Source organism: Apus apus, chromosome 2, assembly GCF_020740795.1.
Source record: "Apus apus isolate bApuApu2 chromosome 2, bApuApu2.pri.cur, whole genome shotgun sequence".
NCBI lineage: Eukaryota > Metazoa > Chordata > Aves > Apodiformes > Apodidae > Apus > Apus apus.
In genome coordinates, this window is record NC_067283.1 from 40,134,169 (window position 1) to 40,156,303 (window position 22,135).

General features: G+C 41.0%; 1 protein-coding gene across 4 annotated transcripts in view; it reads left to right on the forward strand.

Moving 5' to 3' along the window:
- The window catches only part of RARB (retinoic acid receptor beta), a 196,281-nt gene that overhangs the window by 136,996 nt on the left and 37,150 nt on the right, over positions 1-22,135 (forward strand). For all 4 annotated transcript variants that reach the window (XM_051609292.1, XM_051609295.1, XM_051609296.1 and 1 more), the window contains exon 3: positions 11,788-11,929. In XM_051609292.1, coding sequence (XP_051465252.1) covers positions 11,788-11,929 — 142 coding nt within the window. The remainder of the gene's footprint in view (positions 1-11,787; positions 11,930-22,135) is intronic.

Genomic DNA, 22,135 nt, shown 5'->3' on the forward strand with positions numbered 1-22,135 from the left:
CTTTGTTACTGGCCATCTTGGAGAAGTAAATCTGAAATTAAGGGGTTTCATAAGGGTACAAAATGGAATTATGCAGTATGTAATTATGTTTATCTACACATTAAGTAGATATTCAGATGTTCTTTGTTTGCTAATTATGTTAATTTATTTTAAAAGATACTCCTACCTGTATTATCTGCACTGTTACCGTAAAGCATTACCCAGTCCTTAAGTGGTCAGTTTCCCAATTTGCAGAAATACTCTGGTTGGCCTCAGAAAGTGACCTTCCATTGCTCTCCCCACTTACTGACTGACCTGCTAATGGAAACAGGTTCTTTCTAATCCCAAATGAAGTGTTCCTTTGAGGAAATTTCCTAAAGGGGAATTTTCTTTAGCTTCTTCTGGAAGTGGAGTGCAATTGAATTTGCAGGATGGATCCAAGAGCTGTTCAGCTTTGCAGAGCTGCCCTTCGTGAAATTTCAGACTTTTGCTATAGCAGGAAAGGCAATTGGATGTAATTTTCCAAGATCCGGTATTTCCAATAGAGTCAGCTTTACAGATTATGTCTTCAATTTGTTTATTGTGTACATTCTGTTTTTTCTTCTACCTGTAAGACAAAACAAAAACCTTGTTAAATAAACTTTTCCATTTTTGAGTAGCTATTCCAAAAATGAGAAATTGCCAATGTTAAGGATCTACCCATGTGCCTATCTTTCCTTCTTTGCAGATGGATTTTGCTTTAGGTCTTTTAGTATGGATACCTTGTTTCTTGAGTTCCATGTAAAGGACATATGTGTTGTGTCCTTTTTCCTATTTTATTCTGATTATTTCAGAGGAACTTTCCATATACAGCAGACACCTCTAGGTGTGATTTCTGTAAAGCCTGAGCACTCCACATATAAAAACTTCTTGTAGTGTTAAAGAAGCCATGCATTCAATTCTGTAATTGTTAGTTTTGATATATTAGTATGGTAACTGGTATGCTATTAGACCTGGTCTGCCAAATACTCAGGGTCCCTACTCATAAATTGTTCTTCCTTTTGATAATATGCAGGAGTCCTCACAATTTCCACAGCTTAATTCAGGAGACAGCTGAGAAGTAGAAAGGCATTATTGTGTATTAAGTCCCTTATGTTTTCACATGGCCATGCTTAAAATTTATCATTTAATTTATTTTAGTGGGAAAAGTTACTGTGCAATAAAACCTGTGTCATAATACCTATATTTAAAGGGAAAAAGGTGTATTGTTTCTGGATCCCTTGTCTAGAATAACGGATACATATATTACAAGGTGAGACGGCAGTCACAAGTAGTGCCAAAAAATGTAGATTAGGTTGGCTGTAAAGGCAGCCAGAGATTTGACTCCAGCTATAGCAAACCTCAGTGACTGCTGGGGACCCTTGCAGCATGGGAGGGGAGAGCCAGCAGCCCGTGAGCAGGATCTGCCGTTGCCTGCCAGCAGGGAGACTGATCAAATGCTTACAGAGCAAGTTTGTTCCCGTCTTAGAGTTTCTTTGAAAGTGACACTTTAATGGGACCCATTACTGTCAGCTGCGTCCCGTTCCCTCTCCCTCCTCCCAGGCGCTCATGAGGGGAAGCAGAGATTTATGGCTGTGGTGCAGCCACACCGATGGGCTACTGTTCACTCCTCCCATGAGTGTCCTGGCTGGCTGCTCTCCAGATGAATCTTCTCAACAGGGAAGAGGTCCTTCCTGTCTCCGGGGTGCTTGGCTTGCTTTGGAACCATGCACACCTAAGATAAAAATATGGAAATCATTACCTTTACCAGTCCACATTTATTCACAGTGATGACCAGCAACTGCTACATGTACAGAAACAAAAGTGAAAACTACGTATTTTTTTGAAAGGCGAGAATAAAGGAGTGTTAAGTGAACAAGAGACAGGGAAGCACAGCACTCAGGAGCCAAATGGATGAGCTAACTAGAAAGATCTCTTATCTTACCCCAAGTCCATGTGATTTTCGTAAACTGAAAGAATGATCGTCTTGTGATTACATGAGCTCTGCACTTGAATCTGGCCATTGATTAAAGACTGGCAGGGGAGGGAGAAAACAGGAAAACATCTTGCTAAAATTTTCCTGTGTTAGATTAATCAGCCCCAGTTTATTCACTCTTCTCTGAAAGGTCGTGTTTTCTCATCGTGAGAGTTGACCAGTCCTGGACTCCCCCTTGCTTCCCTATGGCTTGGGGAAGAGAGAGCAGTGGTGCCCAACACTGGGCAAGGTGGAGGCAGTGCTGCATTTGTCCTGTAAGCTGTGATGCTATTTCAACATGTCAGCATGATTTGTGTTGGTGTTTGCAATGAGATACATATGTCTGATTAGCTTTACCTGAAGAATCCTTATTGCTTGGAGTAACTACTCAGTTGATTCCATTGGCTCTGTTTGTGCAGTTGCTCATCCCTTGCACTGGCACAAACTGCATTGCATCCACCTTCCTGAGCCTTTTTTTCCATGTTGTCAAGACCATTTTGACTGTGTGCGTTTTGACTGTGTACAGGAACTGGTCAGAAGGGTATGGTCACCATCTCACTTTTAAAAATGGTGGTTTTGCCAAGCTGGTCCAGCTCCAACTCATCCCTCTGCTGTCACCTTCCATAATGAGTTTCAGCTGCAGTGTGGAAAGGTAATTTTCCTTGACTACTGCCAGTACCGGAGAGCCAGACTTAAATATTTCTGCGTGTTTACTTGAACTCTGTTTTCCAGTCTCCAGGCATCTGAGTTTCACTAAACTCTGCATTTTATTAGGTTGTAGTGGGTAGTTCTGTGTTAGCAGCTTCTTTGTTGCTGAATGTGGAGTAATGAAAGTATAGCATAAAGTAGTGAGTACAAGGTATTACTTGATAGATTTCAAGAGATTTGTTCAGAGATCAATTGTCAAAACTAAGAGCAAAAAAGCAATTGTGAGGACATAATAAACGTGTTGATGAGCCATTCAGATGCCTGAAAAAAGTACCAGGAAGCATAATGTTCAAGACATCTGGTTTATTTTGGCATGTTTATGTCCATGGTATTTCTTCTGTATATTTTTGTTTGCTTTCTGCATTGTTTTTGTATGTCACTTCATCCCCCCTCAGAAACTTCTCCGCTGTGGACCGGGTACATTTTAAAACTCCTCTCAGGTCGGACAAAGAGAATAGAAACCTGGATCTTGAATCTGTGTCATGGCACAGCCAGAGTGAGATCTTTGCTGGCCATCCTGGCAAGTGGGTGCAGGTCCAGAACCCACAGGCACCCAGCTGGGCTCAGGCTGGGGTGTTGCATTGGCGCTGTGGGGTGGTTTGGGAGGGGATGGAGCTGGCTGTGCACACAAACTGTGTGAACCTCTCAGCTCAAGCAAGGGGAATTGTGCTTCAGCCAGCTTGCAGGCATATATAAATATTTGTGGCATAGTTTGCATTATTACTTCAGCTGAGCTGTAAACATTTGGTTGCTGATAGTGGGTTAGAAACTAGCGCCTCTATAAATTTCAGATGGTGCAGAAATGAGGGATTTTTATATTGCCTGACAATTAATGAGAGTCCCCGTGTCTTTTCTGGTAAATAACTGTGGAGCCAAATATGTGCGGGAACTCTGTGAGCCTTCTTGGTGAAGGCTGGGAGGGCAGGAGTATGCAAAGCCTGCATGTGCAGGGAATTTCCTTGGAGCATGCACATACCTTCTTTCTCCCATGTAGGATTGTGTTTGAGCTTGCCCTTTCTTCTTCGTGTATTTCCATCTCTGCCAGCGGCTAAATGGAGAGGCTAATTTGAGATACTCCTGCAAGTAATTGCAGGTTAGTAATTGCATAGCTAACATGAGTCTTTTCCTTGTCCTGCCTGCTGCAGGAATCTGCATGTCACCACATGGGTATAGCCTGGTGGGGATTTTTTTGTTTGTTTTTACTAGGAGGTTTACTACTTTGTTAGAGTAGCTGTTGCTTAGTGTCCTTCCTTTGTAGCTGTGTGCAAAAAAGTCCCGTGTATGTGTAGTAAAATTGTGATACAGTCCTTGGAGGATGGTCCCCCTGCTCTGGCTACCCAAAAACCCAGTGCATAAAACTGGAGACCCAAATTAAGGCTGTAAACCAAAAATGTGGGGGATAACAATTTGGAAAGTCTTCCCTGATACTTTTCTTCCATGCAAGAGAGCAGCTACGTAAATGGTTTGGAAAAGTGTCATTCTTTACGAAGAAATACTGTGCTTAATTAATTCTTGCTCCTGGGAGGTCAACCTGGGGCACTCATTATTGTCTTAATTGGTGGTATAAATCCTGAGGCACTGGAGGGGAAGAGAGGAAAAAAACGATGAGCAGTTAACAACACAGAGCCTTTTGGATAAGTGTATGGGCTGTCCTCGTGACATTTTATGGTTTTATTGGGTTATAGGTCTGGTCTTCCACTAATTAGGTTAAAGGAAATTGATTTGCATAAACAAAAATATAAAAAAATAGCAAAATGCAATAATTCATTCCTGAGTTCTCCATTAAACTGTGTGAAATAGCTCAGTGCACTGCAACTCGGAAAAGCATTTCTTTGATCTCCTTTTATTCATATTAAATTATATTCATTACTCTTCCCATCTGGAGTTTCCTAGCAGGCCAAAAATCATCCTACAGACATTGCAGAGAGGAAGTTAACTGTAACTTTTTAATTGTATACATTTCATCTCCTTTTTTTTTTTTTTTTTTTTTTTTTTAATTTGAAAAAAGCAGATGGAAGTGCATACGAGTGCCTTCCTCTCTGTTTAAATTACTGAAGTGGAGAAGCAGAAAATCTCATCCGTTCTTTTCCCTCACATATTGTTTCAAGGTGATGACTGTTCTGTCTGGAGAATTTGACATGGTTGCTAAAAAGGTCAGGAGTTCAGTGAAAATCGAAATTGTGGAGAAATCCATGCGTAGTGTTGGGGAAGCTGTAGTACCTTCACTGGAGAAATTTGGTTGCTGCAGATTTGCAGCCGAATGAATGCATCTTCCGTTTCATCAGTAGCTGCCTGTCTTCCAGCTGGCCAGAGGAAGTATTTCAAACTCCCCAGAAAAAAAAAAAAATTAAAAAAAAATTAAAAAATCAATGTTTCAACAGTTTAGGCATGTTTTTCACATCAGGCCTTTGTACAATCAGAAAATGTGTTGGTGTGGGACACCAAGGAAAATGGGGTTCATATCCAGCCTCACCAGTAGCTAACAGTATTAGTAGCCCAGTTAATAATTTCCTTCAAGCTCTGTCACCAGAACCACTGGGTTTTTCTTGCTCTCTGGGGCCCACAAGACTTTTTTCACCTTTGAAGGATTTATCAAGTGTGGCCTGCCCTGTCTTTGCTAGAGAATTTCTTGCGGTTGCGGATAAGCCTTCCCATTTTGGTAGTCTGGGGAGGGGTGGCACATTCCTCATCTGCCTGTCCCTGTCATCTGGGCTTTTTTCTTCTTTTAAGAAAGCCCTTAAGCTTTTCCATTTATGTAAAAATAATTGTAAAAGAATTGGCCTTTTTTTTTCCGCTTTGTGGGTTGCTCTTAGGTCCACAGGTCTGTATTCCCCTATGAGAGACATGGGGTAACACCTTCTTATTTTTATGAAGTGTTTTTGGTTCTTTCAATTTAAAACAACGAAAAAACACACAAAAAAACCCCCCACACCACCCTGGTTTCAATAGCAAATTTTCTTCAGCCATGGAATATTACAGCTACTCTTCACGTAAAGAATAAATGGCTAGATGAGATGAAACGTGGATGCCGAGCTGAGAGTTTCTGCTGGAAATTCCTGCAATGATGGACAAACCCAGCTCACATCCCAGGGCAGGCTGGTGCCCAGCTGCTCTGCTGCTGGGCTCTTGGCATCTCTAGGTGCTTGCTACAAGCTATTGACATTTAACGATGTTTATTCATTTGTTTTTGCAAAGATCTGCCTGTCCTGCCCTGACATACATCATCAGCGCAATTTCCCTGCTTCCTGGCAGCGAGCCTTCCTCTCCTTATTGTTGTAGCTGCTTCCATTTTGTGCCGGCAGTGGTTTCCAGCCACAATGTCAGACAATTAATTTGTTTATTCTGCAAGCTGTGACTTCCAAAGCGTGATAGTGCAGACATCCCGGAAAAGTGCTGTGCAACTGGGAATACGCTTATTTTAGCTTCCTTTTAGATAGCTGCTTTGGCAGCTTTCATTGCTTGTGAGGTCTCATGTTCTGGCTGCAGCCATTTTACAGTGTCTTTTGTACTATACAGAATCCCTTAACAGCATATGCTGAGGTTTTTAAGTCTTTTATAAGCCTTTCTATGCAACTTCAGTTGTGGAATTGCATGTTATCAAGGCCTTTCAGAACAAATATTCCTGGTTCACAAGTAAAAATCGTGTCCCTCTGCCCTAACCTGACTACTGATCCTACTAGGATTTGTGAAAAAGAGGTTTTTTGTTTCTCGACTGCTGCCACCTGCAATGAAAATATTGCAAACCACATTCAGTTCACAAATGTAACTGGGCAATTCCATGGACACAGAGCAAAGTCATTTTATGCAGATCTCAATACTGAGTGAGACCTTAAATGTCTCTGTTGATGCTCAAGAGAGCAGGAATGGCGTCCTTACATACATTTTACAGGGTTTAGCAAGGATAGAGAATAACTTGAATGGCTAAAATAAAGAGATTGAAAAGGGGCTTTGCATCACAAACAGATCGGTTTTGTAAATAAAGGTACCTAGTTCTACACCCCCTATTTCAGAATACACCTAACGACAGAGGTTTCAGGTATGGTGTCAGCTGAATTTTCTTTTCTGTTAGTGGTTTTTCTCTTTCCCTTCAGAGATCAGTCAGAGTTTATACTGATAAACTGTACTATAGGGAAGTCCTTCCTACTCCTTTGTTTCTTTTAACATAGAGTAGCAATATGCTTCACTCAGACGCTTATTTTGCAAATTTACCCAAGAATGGCCTCTAAATCTGCAGGAGTCATAGTTGGCTGCCTGTATTTGGGGGTAATCAAAGCTGAACAAGATGAACCGAGCAGGCTGTTCAAACAGATTGAGCTCGCAATAGCCCTTCTCTGCTTATTACCCTGTCCCTGGCTTGCAGTGCAAGTTTTCAACTTGTAAGCCCACTGCATCTGCGGGCAAAATATTTTTAAGATGTTGTTGGGATCAATTGATCCATCTCTCTCCATGTGATGTGCATCACTTGAGCTCTAAATTGACTTGCCAAAATCGACTGGACAGTGAAGGAGAGGGGATTGTATAGGTTCCCTATCAAATATGTAAGGGTAGCAGCTCATGCTAACAATTCAGTAAGACTTCAAAAGTTTAAATACTTACATTATCTTGAGGGCTCACCCTTAATGACCTCCTTTGTATTCGGATAAACAGTGGCATAATGGCATTCAAAATATTACTGAAGTAGTTAATACAGAGCACTGCTGCTCTGTACTGATGTGTCTCATTTTGATGCACTACTAGGCAGATACTACAAAAATAAGCAGAGAGTGAAATGAGGTGGGGTTTTTTGGCATGGTGTTGAAGTTAGACTAAATAGGTTATTTAGTTCTAAGCAACAGACCTAGTAAACTGGGTTTATTTGCTGCTTAATACATACGGTTTCACGTATCACTCTCTGCTTTCAGAGTAGCAGATAAGATATCAACACAATTAAAAGTGAAAAATAATCTGTCTGCTCTGCCAGTGGCCGATGCTCAGAGAACACACACTGATACAATAGATTTCTGAATAATTTATACTCAGCATTTTTTCCTTGCACTCGGTAAATGAGGACGCCTAATGTGGCATGGTCAGAGTGATACTCTATCTGTCATCCATTAAGATAACAAGATTGGTGGGCCTGGAAGGAGCGTGGCGTGCAAAAAAGATGAGATTAAAAATTGAAATGTTTGTCCAAAATGCTTTGTGTAAAGGAGGCTGATAAAAGCTGCTCAGGAGGACGGAATTAATTCCTAAGTGTGATTTCTGCAAAGCTTTGTCTTTGCTGAAATACAAACACAAGGTCTGTGTTCCTTTCAAAAGTTGTGGATAAAAGGAATATTAGAGCAAATCACTGTTCCTGATAAGTCTTCAGTAGGTTCCTCTCCTTCAAACTCAAGTACTTTGTAGGTGCTATTAAACGATTATGTATGACAGTAATGCTTTATGTCTCATAGAATTATTATTTTAATATATTCATAAAGCATTTTCAGTTTTCAAAGAAAGAATAATTTGTGCTTGTTTTTGGCACAAGAGTGTCTCATTTCCCATCACAGGGTGATAATTTGGACGGGATGCTAAAATATTTGCATACAAAATTGCTCATGTAAATATTCAGCCAAACAGACTCCTTTTGAGGTTAATGTATTACAGTAAATAGTAGCTTTGTTTTCGGAGAGCCAGTGAGTGCTTGAAGTTGATTCATTTATAAGCACTGGTGGTTTGCTGTCTCTGAAGTTTCAGACAACTTCTTCAGGTTAGGTCACATTTGTATTTTCTTGATTTTTGAAGAAACCCTTGGGGTTTTGAGATCAGATGGAAGTCATTTGACAAAAAGCACTTGGAGGAAAACTTAGCCTTGCTTCTAACTTTTGCTATTTACAGTGAACAGGCCAGTGTGTTATACCTGTGCTATCTGGAACACAGCCTTGAAATGGTTTAAGTGTGCTTTTTAACCAGGCAGCAAACACTTTCTGCCCATCTCCAAGTCCTGCAGGGTTTTCTCTTGCTACTGAGCTGCTGCTGGTAACCAAAGCAGGGGAGGTCCAAACATCTGCAGAGGGATAAATGCAGGACACTGTCTATAGTTTTTATTCTAGTGTCAGATGTGGGAAGTGTTTCTGGGTATGACCCTGCTGGCAGTGCCTCCTGAAATGAGTGGCTACACAGTGTGAGGCTTGTGGGCACAGGTGGGGAACCAACCCCCAGCACCCAGTAAGTGCTTTGCGCCCACTGGGGCTTGAACCCGTCACTCCCCCCGAGGTGGGTTTGGTTTGGGGGTTGTATGCAAAGAAATTAAGTAGTATTTCCTATCTGTGCATTTTTCTTAGTGCCTATCCAGAGGGAATAGTTTAAGTGATGTATTGCTGAATTTTCTAAATGAGATTGCCACAGATCTTAGTAGAAATGGTATCCCAGTATTAGAAAAGAGTACTTGGGGAGAGGGCACTAGCGTGCTGTTAATAAAAAAATCCTTAGTTTTGAGCAGGACCACATTATGCTTTTTTTCACTCTAACATTTTACGTAAACAAGTTCATTTTTCTTTCTGTTTTGTGAGTAAGTCTAGGAAGAAAATCAAATTACAGGTGTTAAAAAGTAATTTGTAAAACAACAGTCTAAGCTTCCACAATTAATACCCTTGTCTATATCTTTCATTCTGTGTAAGACATTGCCTGGGGAGGTTAGGCTGCTGAAGAAACTGTCTTTATTTCAACCCGGAGATCTGCTTTTTCTGAGTTTATTCTTCTTAAGCCTTTTATATTAGTAACGAGTTCATGAATGCTTTATACTTGCTGTCTGCAGAAGTCGGATTACCTTTTTTCTGTTGGACTGGTCAGCTCCTCTGCTTTCCTTCCTGGTTGCCTGTATCTAAAACCTAGGCTAACAGGGTGCAGAAGCTGTGTCTAAATATCAGAATTGATCCATTGCTGGGCACCATTAGCTGCTGGTTATATTTTGGTGAAGTACAGGTGTATTTGGAGGGTGCTGTCTCCCCTTTTCTCTGTATTGGGTGACACTTTGGAAGCTTGTATTTCATTTCAGGTGGTGTTCACTGTGGTGAGGCAGTTGCTACAGGAGAGGGTTATTTTTGTTCATTTGGGCCATTTTGTTTCCTGCCCTGTCAGGCTGGGGGTAGGAGAGTTACTCCATTGGTGGGTGTGTGTGTTGATTAACACAAACACTGGATTAAGCTGGGGTGGCTGCAGGGGAAGCTACCAGTCTTGGCTTCCTCTACCTCTTCCCAACTAAAAAGTGGTGATCAAATAAGCTGTATAGAGACCCTTGAACCAGCACAGCTCACACCTTCTCTCTGTTAAATTAAACCAAATAGATGCCATAGACTTCTCACAGTTCCAGTTAGCATCTTTGGCAATTATTGCAGAGCTAGGCATCGCAATTAGGGGAATATCAAAGGAAGAAAGTAGTAAGTAAACAAACATACACACGCTTCACATACTTTCTATTGAAAAGATTTGATGATCAAAATGTGGAATATAAAACAACAGTTTGTTGATAACTTAAAAGGTTTTAATAGCCTAAACAAATAACTTTACATTTTTCTTCTGTGTCCAGTAGCTTAAGGAAAAGTAGGAAGTGAAGAGTTTTTATTTACCTCTTTGGTGATAGTATTAAATATCTTTTAAATCAGAGGACCTAACCCCAGGATGAAGCTTGCCTGTGCAAGGGCTGAAGAATACTATTGCCAGTGGTTAAGTGATTAAGGAGGCATTTTTAAGTTCTGAGTGAATCTGAGGTATTTTCATAACATTAGCATCCATAGCATGTTGGGTGTGCAAGGAATTCATGACCAGCCCTTACTGACTGTGTGTGCCCTACCACACCCTGATCATATGGCCAGAAACTCTCCCAGTTAACTGTGAACAATAGGGCATTTGGTTTTTGAACTACTTGCATATCTTGGTGAGTGCTTCTAGGAGAGCCTATTTTATAGCTTACCACGATTGCATCTTTGGACAAATGCATTGTGGGCACAGAGATACCTTTGCAGCATCAAGTTTACCGCTTCCCTGTAGGGTGTAAACATGTGGCTGGTTAAAGAGTTTTAACCTCTTAAGCCCTCCAACAAATTTTAAATTGCTAACTATTCTTCCATAATGCTATGATGTTGACTGAAATTTGACCCTGGTGCTTGCTGAAACGATTTTTAAAATCTGAGTGAGAAGGTTAAATAGTGCTGTCAAATTTCCAAATGTCTGTTGCAAAAATACTTTCGCTGAATATCTGTGGGTTGAGCTCTAAAATGCTGAAAGTAATCCTCTTTTTTTTTCTTCATTATTATATGATATTATCTAAAGCTTGGGATTTAGTGCAGATAAAGAATTAACTTGTTTTTTGCCTTTTTTTCCATGCCAGCTAACCTTGCCATTTATGGCTGCTTTTCTGTCTTTTACTTGCCGAAGGAGGAGTCCGGTCAAATGGTGTTCCTTAAGTAGAAACCAGACCTCTAGTTCTCTTCAATTTCTGTTCAAGATCATTCTAATTACTTGATTATTTTCACAGCTGTATCTGAATAAGAAAAAAATGCTGTAATTGGCAACTTTTACAAGTTCAAAACTCAATAACCTGATGCTGGAACTCTTCCACCTGCAGAAGACTCATTAACTGCTGTAGGAGTTCCAGCAGCTAAGAGACCTGGGTTTCAAATTTGTTTCTCATTTTACATGCAGCCTTCGAACTAGAGAAACTCTGCTGTAACAAAAATAGACAGGACCTTTAGGCTGAGAGAGGCTATTGGTTGTTGGATGAGTGCTTGACTTCCAAGTGGATGTTAGGAAAGCTGATGTTTACCCAACACATTACTACATCCATAAGCTGAAACCATTTTTATTTGAGCTTCTTCTAAAATCTAGGACTTATTTCCTGAATGCTGTTTCTAGTTCTAGTTTTGTTTATTTTGGCCTTATTTAATTAGCTTTTATTTAAGAGATGAGTCTTATGTTGCATAAAAACAGTAGTAAATTATAAGAAGACTGAGTCTTTAAAGATGTCATACTCCAGCCATAACTTTGGCTTTATTTAGTTATTTTCAAGCAACGTTGGTGCCTGACTCTTAAGGGTTATGGGAAGCTCAAAAGTTTTTTTGACTTTTTTTTTCTTTTCTTGATTTCAGGGCTTTTTCCGCAGGAGTATCCAGAAGAACATGGTTTACACATGTCATAGAGATAAAAACTGTGTTATCAATAAAGTTACCAGAAATCGCTGCCAGTACTGCAGACTACAGAAGTGCTTTGAAGTGGGAATGTCCAAAGAATGTAAGTTGTCTTCAGAAACAATTTATTGTTGGTCATAGCCTACGTATATATGGTAGTCCCAAGGGAAGAAAAATATGCGATTATGTGATTGAAGCCAGTATCTGCATTCACATGCACAGAAAGGACAATTAATTTTACACACAGCTTCAGACCTGTTCTTCAGAAACTTCTGAGTTCCTAACTTTGCAGCCTAAATGCCATCATCATTTAAGAACTTTTAGTGCAACGTGCTGCCTGTGTGACATGGCTGCCCTGTGTGGATGTGAGAAGTGGGTTATTTCTCCCAAGTGGGTTATTTCACCAGGTTTCCTAGAAGAACAAAAGCACAGTTAACTTTAAGATTGGATTATCTCCCTTCTGCTCTAGAAATGGCTTCTTGGGTCAAGGGCATACAGGGAACAAGCACTGGCTTCTTAGGCTCAGTTCCAGTCCTCCCTCTGCCCTGCAGACCAGCTCATGGCTTTGGTGAGCTTGGTGTCAGGCCAGGCTGCCATTTCCTAAGGCCTTCCCGGTGGTGCAGCAGGCAGCAGCCTTCTTTAGCCTTGCACCTTCTCCCTCATGCCAGTGCAGGTGCTCGTGCCAGAGGTTCTTTTGTTAGTGGTAGCACCAGTTTGTGCCATTTTACAAAGCTGGTGGTACAATGACCTTGAGTCTCGGTTCAAGCTTCTCTGAAGGGCAAAACAAACTGGCAAATCCTCTTCTCAGCCTGCAAAGCCAGTAAACCTGACTGTGTAAAAGTGCTGCCAAGTGTACAGAAAACCCAAAGGATTTTCCTTTCCTTTTTAGAAATCTCTGGTTTGCCCTTTAAATTAGCATTTTAAAATATTAAAGTAGAAATATGTGATTTTTCTCTTTTTCCAGTTTATTGGTATCCCTGTCAAGCATGAGAATTTAGCTTAAAAAGCCAGTCTCAAATCTCAAAGGGATAATGCTTTTAAAACTGTCTCATTTTTTACTGGAGTGATTGCAGTAACAAAAAAAAAAAACAAAAAAAAAGTAGTAATCTTTGGTGTAACGAATTGTTTGATTGTTGAGGTTTTTTACCTCTATGGGTGATGTTCCTGATTTCAGGTCAATTCCAACAATAAACACTACAGAAATTTGCAGTGTGTGCATAAGAGAGGGGGAGAAAATGCCCAACACCACTTCTTTAATTTAATTCACCCACAGGAGTTCCTTGGAGAGACTTTTAAGATCAGCGAAAAAAAAATAATTACATTTATGACTGAACTGTGACTTAAATCAGTTCTCATCCTCAGCATTTCTTCTTCCTGAATGGCATGGGACTTTCCAGTAGTTGCCTTCTCTATACTTGGGCAGGAGCTGAAGAGGTCCCAAAGTCACACTGGTCCTTCCTCATTGCACCTCCTTTTATTTTTTCTTTCTCACCCTCTCCTTCATTTCCTCTCAGAGGAAAAGTGTTGAGGAGCAGAGAAAGAACTGGATACATCTTTAAGAGCACTTTACAGTGTTTTCAACTCCTTTTCATGGAACTCTGAAATTGTGGTTATTGAAAAGGGCCAACATCAAGTTTCAAGCAACTGAGGGGGGGAGAGCAAGGAGGTCTTAGGATTTCCATTATTTCACTGGCTTTTTTGGGTTCTCTAGTTTTCTCATGTGCCTGAGGTGCACTTACCTATACTTATGTATAGATTTACTGGAGTGAAGACCATCAGGAGTAAAGGAGAAGGAAGGCAGGCTAAATACAAAGTTGCACCAAGGTGTAAGATTGAATGAGGAGGATTTTACTGATAGGTATTTGATGGCATATATGAATGTGCACATTAAGTTTTTTTTCTTTCATAAAAACAGTATGATGCATTTTGGACATGAAGGAAAAACACTTTTTATCACCTGAGGGCTTGTTGGTCTTGAATTCTTAAGGAGTTTATTGCTGACGTGAAGTAGTAATCTTATTAAATGCTGTAACGTCACATCAGAGTAGGTTTTGGAAATCTCAGCAGTATTTCTGACATGTTAACCAAGTCACTTCGGGTGAAGTATAAAGACTTACGGCCTTTCAGGTGATGGATTGTTTTCTCCCAAAGGATAGCTGGATCTTTGCCAGCAAGAGTTAAGGTTTGTCTCTGCCTGTTTCTTTGGGTGAACTGAGTGAAATTGCCCTTTGGCAGTTGCCTTTATCTCAAACCACTACAGGCACTGAAAGGGGGATGGCAGGTTGGAGGCAGAACAGAGGATCCTGGGGAGAAGTGAGGGATGTCCTCTGGCTCCATTCCTGTAGAAGGTGTTTGCAAAGGAATACAGAAGTTATTTAAATGTCATCAGTTTGAAGGCAGTGTGTCTTGTCTTCTGGGTTTAAGAACTAAGTCTGAAGTGACTCTGTGTTATCCCTTCATAAACAGGAGCTTTTAATCTCTTAAGATACTTGAAAAAATATCTTAAGATGTTTTCTTACCTGACCTTCTTTCATGCATGTCTCCAGGTTTCAGCTCCATTTCTTTAGAAGTTTATGTAAACAAAGGCACATTTGTCAGTGAGCTTTTTTCTTATCAGACAGAGTTTTTTCTTTTCCCCCAGTATCTTCTTCACATTTTGTTTTTCTGTCTTCTTACAGTTCTGTTACCTTGTAATGTAAAGGCCACGAACAAAGGACAGAAAAGAGTGTCAAGAGAAATCTCATAGGGAAACAAGTCTGGAATGTTCAAACCAGTCATAATCCTGGTGAGCAGCTGCAAATAGGAACCCCAAGGTCTGTTCCCAGGAGCTAAGGAGGAGTACATGCAGCATTTCAATATACAGAAGAATCTGGGCTTAAACACTACAGTCCTGTGTTTATTTTTTCTGCCTTTAAAGGACATGCAAGAGTACTTGCATATGTGACTGCTTTTGAGCTTAATGAGCTCAAAAGCCCATCAAAAGCACAAACATCAGGTATGAGAACTGGCAGCCTAGCCAGTGTGATAAGAAAGATTTTAAGAATGGAGGTACAGTGTTTTGGAAGAGAAGAGGTACTGAGGTTTCTTCTATGCTTCTGTCTTGTTTAAGAGAATGAAGTGAGATGATTAAGGAATGCACCGAATTTGCATTTCTTTATAGGTTGTTTTGTTCATTCAGGGGGAAAAAAAAAGTTATCTTCGACCCCATGGCTAGTTCCCAGATCTGATCTAGAGAGGTCAATAACAAGACTGCCTCCAGGGCAGGAGTGGAGCTGTTTGCCTTGCGATAGTATCTGCGGGACCCGCTGAAACTGGATCTCACTAGTGTAGGGACTGTCTTTCCTTGTGCCGTCTCTGTTGCAAAAAGTTTGTGCTCTCAATAGCCGAGACAAAGGGTGTGAGGGGAAACGACTTAGTGATGACTGTCTTATCATCCTACAACAGGACAAAACACAGCTTGAAATCAAACCCTGCTGTCTTCTGTCAGATCCCCCTCCTACAGAAACTCCTGAGCCTGTGTCCCTGCAACCTGAGCTGCTGCTCTCGGTGTAACAGCACGGCATCAAGTTTAGGGATTTCTGTGTGTCCATCCCACATCAGTTCATGTGTGGGTGTTCAGGAGCGTGTAGATGCAGCTGAAACTCTTGATCCCCATGTTTATCCTTCTTACCCTTCCAGCATATTAATTTTTTTAATCAGCACGTAGAGACAAATGTTGATTGCACAGGATTTATTTTTATTATTATTATTATTATTATTATTATTATTATTATTATTATTATTATTATTATTATTATTATTATTATTATTATTATTATTATTATTATTATTTCGCTGCTGCTGAAGTGAGGAGGCTACTAAGGCTGACAGTGGCTCATTATGTGACGGAGCGCCTTAGGAAACTAACCTTTGCCCTTCTATTACGTGATCTCTGAGCTGATGTTGAAGCACCATCCTTGGGCTGACCCCAGGTGTCAACAAGAAGCAGGCTGTTGCCTGGATGCACAGAGCTGGGTCCTCAGGAGCTGGCGAGGGGTCAGGCGAGCAGCGCTGCCGCCGCCATGCAAGGAACAGGCGGGAAGCTGGGCAAAACTCACACAGTAAACGGGCTCTTTCAAGCAGGGTGCTGGAACGGTACACTTTGTAAGGTGCAGCCTGCCCTTAAGAACAGCTAAGCTGGATTTGCTGTAGGGTACAAGAGGGAAGAAGATGGAGCTTCCTTCTGCCACAACTGCTCGGCCTAGCCCAGCAGCTCTTCCATCCGCTTTTATGAAATCTGCAGGCTGCAAGGGCTGTCACTGGGCTTGATGATCTTTGGGGTCCCCTCAGACACACACCCAGCCCACATACCGAGGTGTGCTGCAGAGAAGCCCCCCATACTGGCATAACCCTCATCTGCAGTGAGTGATAATAGAGCAAAATTATGTTTATAAAGGCACAGAATTAGTGTTCCAGATTGCTTTAGTGCACTGAAGCAATGTTCAGATTTGTAAATCTGCTTACAATTAACCTCCCTGGAGGGAGGGAATGCAAGGGAATTACCATGAAGTGGAGAGAATCCAGTTTTTGTGCTCCGTATTTATTTTTTGTTTTAAACTTGCACAGAAGTGTCTGTTACTCTGTCACAGACTTCAAAGCCTTACAATATTTTAATGTTCATGCTTTTCAGAACATATTATTACATTCTGCTGCTGAACAAAGGAATAAATTTATTTACTTATTTTAATTCTGGTTTAAATTGGCAAGCAGGAAGCATTAACTTGAAGAACTGTCATGTTTGTATTTTTTATTTTATATTTCTGTTTCATTCTCTTTCAGACTCCTTAGTGAAGCCCGATTCTGTCTCCAATGAGTGGTTAAGTGGGGAGCTAGTCTGTGTAGTTACATTTGAGAAGTTCATGCAGATTCCACTGATGTAATTTTAAAGTGAATAATTAGAATGCATGAAATCTTTGTTTAGGCTTTTAGTCACAACCAAGTGGGTTTTTATTCTTTTTAGCCAGCAGAAAGCAGTGAGTTTAATAATTGTTCCTGGTTTGCTACGGGCTAGATTTTTAACTAGATGCCTAAATACCACACAGTGGCTGGGGGCTTTTTTCAAAAATTCCAGCGTGGTTGCCTCGCCTGCTGACTCCTGACTCGCCTTGCTTTCTCGAGAGGCACGAGCTAAATATCAGAGTGGAAATCACAAAACCCTGAATTCTGTTCTGGGACTAATTTTTCTCTCTAAACACTGCAAGCTGATTAGACTAGTTGAGAGGTGAAAATTAGGAGTCTTTTTACAGGGGCTGGGAGACCTTGCATTGTAAGTGCTTTGAAGGTGAAAGATGTAAACTGTGAAAATACTAATGAAACTAAGAATTTGAGTATGTAGATAGTGGCGAAACTGTGCCTAGGCTGTACAGATCACAGGGATTTTTTTCATTTTGTTCATTTACGTTGGGTTGGGTTGACGTAGTTTTTTTAGTTGCTGATCACATAGGAGTGCTTGTATTTATTTTTCCAGACTGAGACATTGGGAACTTTTAAAAGTTAAGACCAAATTTTTGCTATCACTGATGGGGAAATTCTTTCAAGATGAGAGCAAAGCCAACTTGAAGCATCCTCCTGCTACAACAATCACAGAGCTCTAGTGCCAGTCTTTCCTCTGCTAGAGATAATGCACACTTTGTTATGCTGGATGGCTGAAAATTATTTGTATACAATTAAAATTCTCTTGTAGAGAGCTGAGTTCACACTTGTTGCCCTTTGTTTCCCATGGTTAAACAAACATCTCTTGCTTTTCACATCGGTTTGGTGTCTTCTAAGAAGCAGATCCGCTTTTCTTTTCTCCTTTTGGGGTCTTCCTCCATTGTGTTTTAGCCATTCCTCCTGCTTTCATTTGCCAGCTTTAATGTTTAAAGGAGCAACTTAGATTGAATGTTATTATTCATAATTTACTCTATGTTCTGTGAAGATGGTTATGTAATAGCAGTAATTGCATCAACTCACCTAATGAGCTTTCCCTCCAGTGCCATGTACAGCAGATTAATAGCCCATGAATTCATTTGCAGCTCGTTGTGTTTCAGAAAAGTATTTCAGGCAGCAATTAATAAACTGCTAAAGAAAATAACATTAAAAATGATTTTTTTTATTATGTTAACTCTCCAGCTGAACAATTTATTGGCACTTTTCAAGATGCAGCTAAGTACATTCTCTCCTAGTTCCTCAAGCAGAGCGTGATTGGTGAACCCTGCTCAACTCAAGACTGTTTGGTAATTAGTCTGATCTTTATATCCTAAAATGTTAGGGAAAAGTATGACTAGCATCCTGAGGTTTTCTTTTTCTTCTGCTATGAGGCAAATAGCTGTAACTTTAAACCATAACATGCTAGTGCTGCAAATTTTTTTCCCCCATTTCTTGCATAGAAGACCCATAATTGTGTAAGCCAAGAACTGAAGACCCCAGCCAATAAACATCCCATGGCACTGTTTCTGTGCTGATTGTTGTTGACTCCAGTGTCCTGTACCTCCCAAGTGGTGGGACTGAGCCCACAGCAGGGACCTAGGGAGGGTCAGGGGTGCTGCTGCCTTGCGGGAAGATGAACCAGGGGTCGAATGCCACTGCGGGGGGAGATGCTGGGAGACAGGCAAGGAGATGGAAGAGAGAGCAGGAAAAGCCCTGTGTTTTGCAGCGTAAAAGGGAATGAGGTGATCGAACTGGACGGGAGAGGAGCAGCAGTGAGATGCCAGGGCTGTGGCCACTTCCATGAGGGAGGTGTCTGGGGAAACGGGAAGACACCACTGAATGTGGCTGATCTTGCTAAGCTGCTTAGAATTACTCTTCTCATGCCTTTTTCGAATTTGTTTAATATCTTTATAAAGTTTTTAATGTTTTACAAAATTTCTTTTTCAAAATAAAGTTATGTTTCCCCCTCCCAATCCAAAAGAAGCACTAAGCCTTGGCTTGTCTTTAAAAGTCGTAAAATATATGTATTTTAAGACCTTTTCCCTCGTTTTGGGCTCTTGAGGACTGAGTAAGCATAAAGGGAATTCCTTCAATAAGCTCATACAGAGATTGATTACATGTCCTCAGCTGGATGTTACATTAAGACTTATTCACTAAGGTATAGCTACTGTGGTGAACTTTTCATCGCTCTCTGCTGTCTCTATGACAACACAGATCCCAGCAGAAGTTACCAGGGCTCGCATGCTCTCTGCAGCCTTTGTCTGTATCTATCAGTCCTAGTCTTCAGCGACAGTATGTGTGTGCCTGGCTTATGTTTTTGCTGAACAAGGTGTTTTATTAAAGTTGTGACACTTCTGAAGTTGTTATGCTAATAATTTTTACTGTGGCACCCAACCATGCTCTGAAGCAACGTGCTTTAAGAAGGGAAAAAGTGTCGATTTAGATATTAGTGGACTTTTCTGAACACCTCTTGATCTTGTCCTGTGGAAGAAATTCAGCTGAACAGCACAGAATCCTTGTAACTTTTCTTTCATTATAGGTGAAACTCAGAGGTAACTAGAGCCAGTAAAAAGTGTAGTGCACATGCAGTCTAATTTCTACATACAGTTGCAGCGCACTCCAGAGAAGTACGTGTTACTGTTCAGTGGCTCTATCAAAGTCGTCAGACTTGATGGAACACTCCCTTTAAGGCAGCACGTTTCATCAGAGCCCATGGAACGGCTAAACCCTCTCTGTTGATCCTAGCAGCTCAGGTTTCCCTGCCTGTCCTGCCATGTGCCACCTCCCCTGGAGGTCTGCCTCTTCTATAAGGACAGTTAGTGGCACTGACACAGGTGGAACCTCCCATTTTTGTATTTCACACCTTTGGGATTTATTAGGGATCATCACATGCTTTCTTCAGTTTTCTAGTAAAAGGTGTTTGGGGTGGGTATTTCTTACAAAGGCAAGACACTTCTTAATACCGATATGGTTGTTTCTATGGCCTTTTTTCCGTTGTTTCTTGCCCCTCACTTTGGTTTTGGGCTGTCCATGGGGGAGTTGCAGCATTATTCTGGATCATACATATAAACACCCTGGTTCTACGCATTTGTGCTGCCATTGCAGGTAGCCTTTGCCTCCTCTTGAGTGTAGTATCCCAGCTGCTTTCATGGCAGGCAGAACCCTGGGTTATTCTTTCTGCCTTATGCTGTGCTGGGCAATGCTGCTGTAAGAGCAGATGGGAAATCTGGAGGTAGCCTGTCCTTGCCCAATCCATGCTCTCCAAAACACAGGGTTGAGGCCATGCTTGCTTGGTCATGCAGACATAACTGCTGAGACCCCAATCCCATGACCTCAAAAGCTTTGTTTCAGGGCTTCCATTCTTCCTTTATGCACTCAGTTCACTGCTTCGTATTCCTCATTTGGATCATTTTCTTGTTCAGGGGCACGAGGCGTCTTTGATGCATCTTTCTCCTAATTGCCATTGTGCTTTCTCTACTGGCAACTTGTGGTCTGCTGTCTTTTTTTCTCCCTTTGAATGCTTTTTTCTTTATTTTGGGATGTTGAATCTGAAGGATGGGGAAATGTCGATGAGATAAATATCAGTCTGGGAACAAGCAAATTGCCAGTGTCCTGGGCCTTGAGGCTAAACATGGCTTATTTGGTTGTCAGGCCAACCTGAAAATGTTATCTACAGTAGCCAAGGTTCATGAGAAATGCAGTAAATTGTTCCCAAGAGTTCTGGGAAGGCTGAACTGCAGCAACTTGAAAGTGCCTGAAGGATGTGGTATCAGTGGAGACCTGTATTTGGTCCTTCCCCTTAGAGGAAGCACGTGAGACTGTGCACCTTCCTTACGTTTTATGTATCTGCAAACTTACTTGTTTGTTTTCCTGGTGATACCTTCACTGGAGATGGTCTTGCATAGGATAAGTGCCTCTGCAGAAGGCAAAGGACCAAAGCTCATGATGGCCTCTCTGTGGAGAGCAGCCCTTGTGCTGATGGCCTGGAAGATAGAAAGCAGGCACTCGGAAACCAGTAAGCTCTCAAAGACGGTTTAGGAAGATCTCTGCATAAGTAGATGAGGCCGTGGATTTCCCTCTGCTGCTGCCAGGCTCTTATGGCTTGCTTTCATCTGCTTTATGAATTGTTATAGCAGAGGGAGTTTTCCATTGCTGTGCCTGGGATAAGCCAGATGACACGTTGCAGCTCCTCCTGCTGGGATGCTGGCCCTAGGACTTGCACTCTAAAAATAGGCTCAATTTTTTTTTAGTTTGACTTGGTATCACATGCTCAATTTAAAGTACATCGGAACAGTTAATCTCCAGTTCTTCAACGCTCACGTGGAAAGTGTACAGGATTTTTTAAAGTTAGATGGCATACAAGCAGTAGAAATGACACCCTTTCTATCCTAACTTAAATAACACTCTGCTGCTAATGCTTTGAAAGGAGAAAGAAAGTTCATAAGGCATTGGGATTTTCAATTTCCTTTGGCCCAAAGTGAACAGAAACAGTTTTGTCTCACGTTAGTCCAGTACTTGTTCACATGCTTGCGGGTTTCTGAAAACTCTTACATTTTTAAATCTAGGTCTTATGAAAAGTCTGTCAATCAGACAAAAGCTCAGAAAACTAACTTCAGCAAGTTGTAGCTGAAAGCCCTACAGGTGGTGCCTGCGGCTGCGAGGCATTTGATCAGCCATGGAATCATTTCTCAGGGCCATGCATCCATAACCAATTGCTTATTGTCCATAGAAACAGATTTGGTAAGTAAACGTGAGGAAATTATATGACTTTTGAAGACATTTACTTGAATTTCAGAGTTAAAGCTAAGTGGAGTTCTTCCTTTCCCCTGGCAAAAAGTGCAGCAGAAAGCATACATGCTTTTAGTTGGATTACAGGCATGGTTAGTCATCTGACAGACAGTTTTAATGGAGTCAGAAAGACATGCTGGGGAAACACATGCTGACCTACTTTTCTTTATTTATTTCTTCCTTTTTTAAAACTTTTAAGCAAGTGAAATGTTAATTTTAAAACTCCACATAAAGTTTTATTTTGCTGAAGGAGCTAATTTTGTAATTTTTTTATGCTTCTGCTGGGGGTATCATCGATGGTTTTGCTAATGGAATTTCATCAGGTTGTTTTTGTTTCTGGTGGGAAATTGGGTTACATCTGAGAAATCCCTGTTCTTCCCCCTTTCTAGCACAAAGCAATCGTCTTCAAGTTAATGAATGTTTTAAGTCCAATCCTCTGAGGGAAGTCTTTACAAACCATTTAAAATGACAGACGAACAAAGCGTATTACATTTGTATCATTTTCAACGCATTATATTTTAAAATATTTTTCATCTTTAAACTTGTGGGAAGAGGGATCCGTGACAGATAGCAT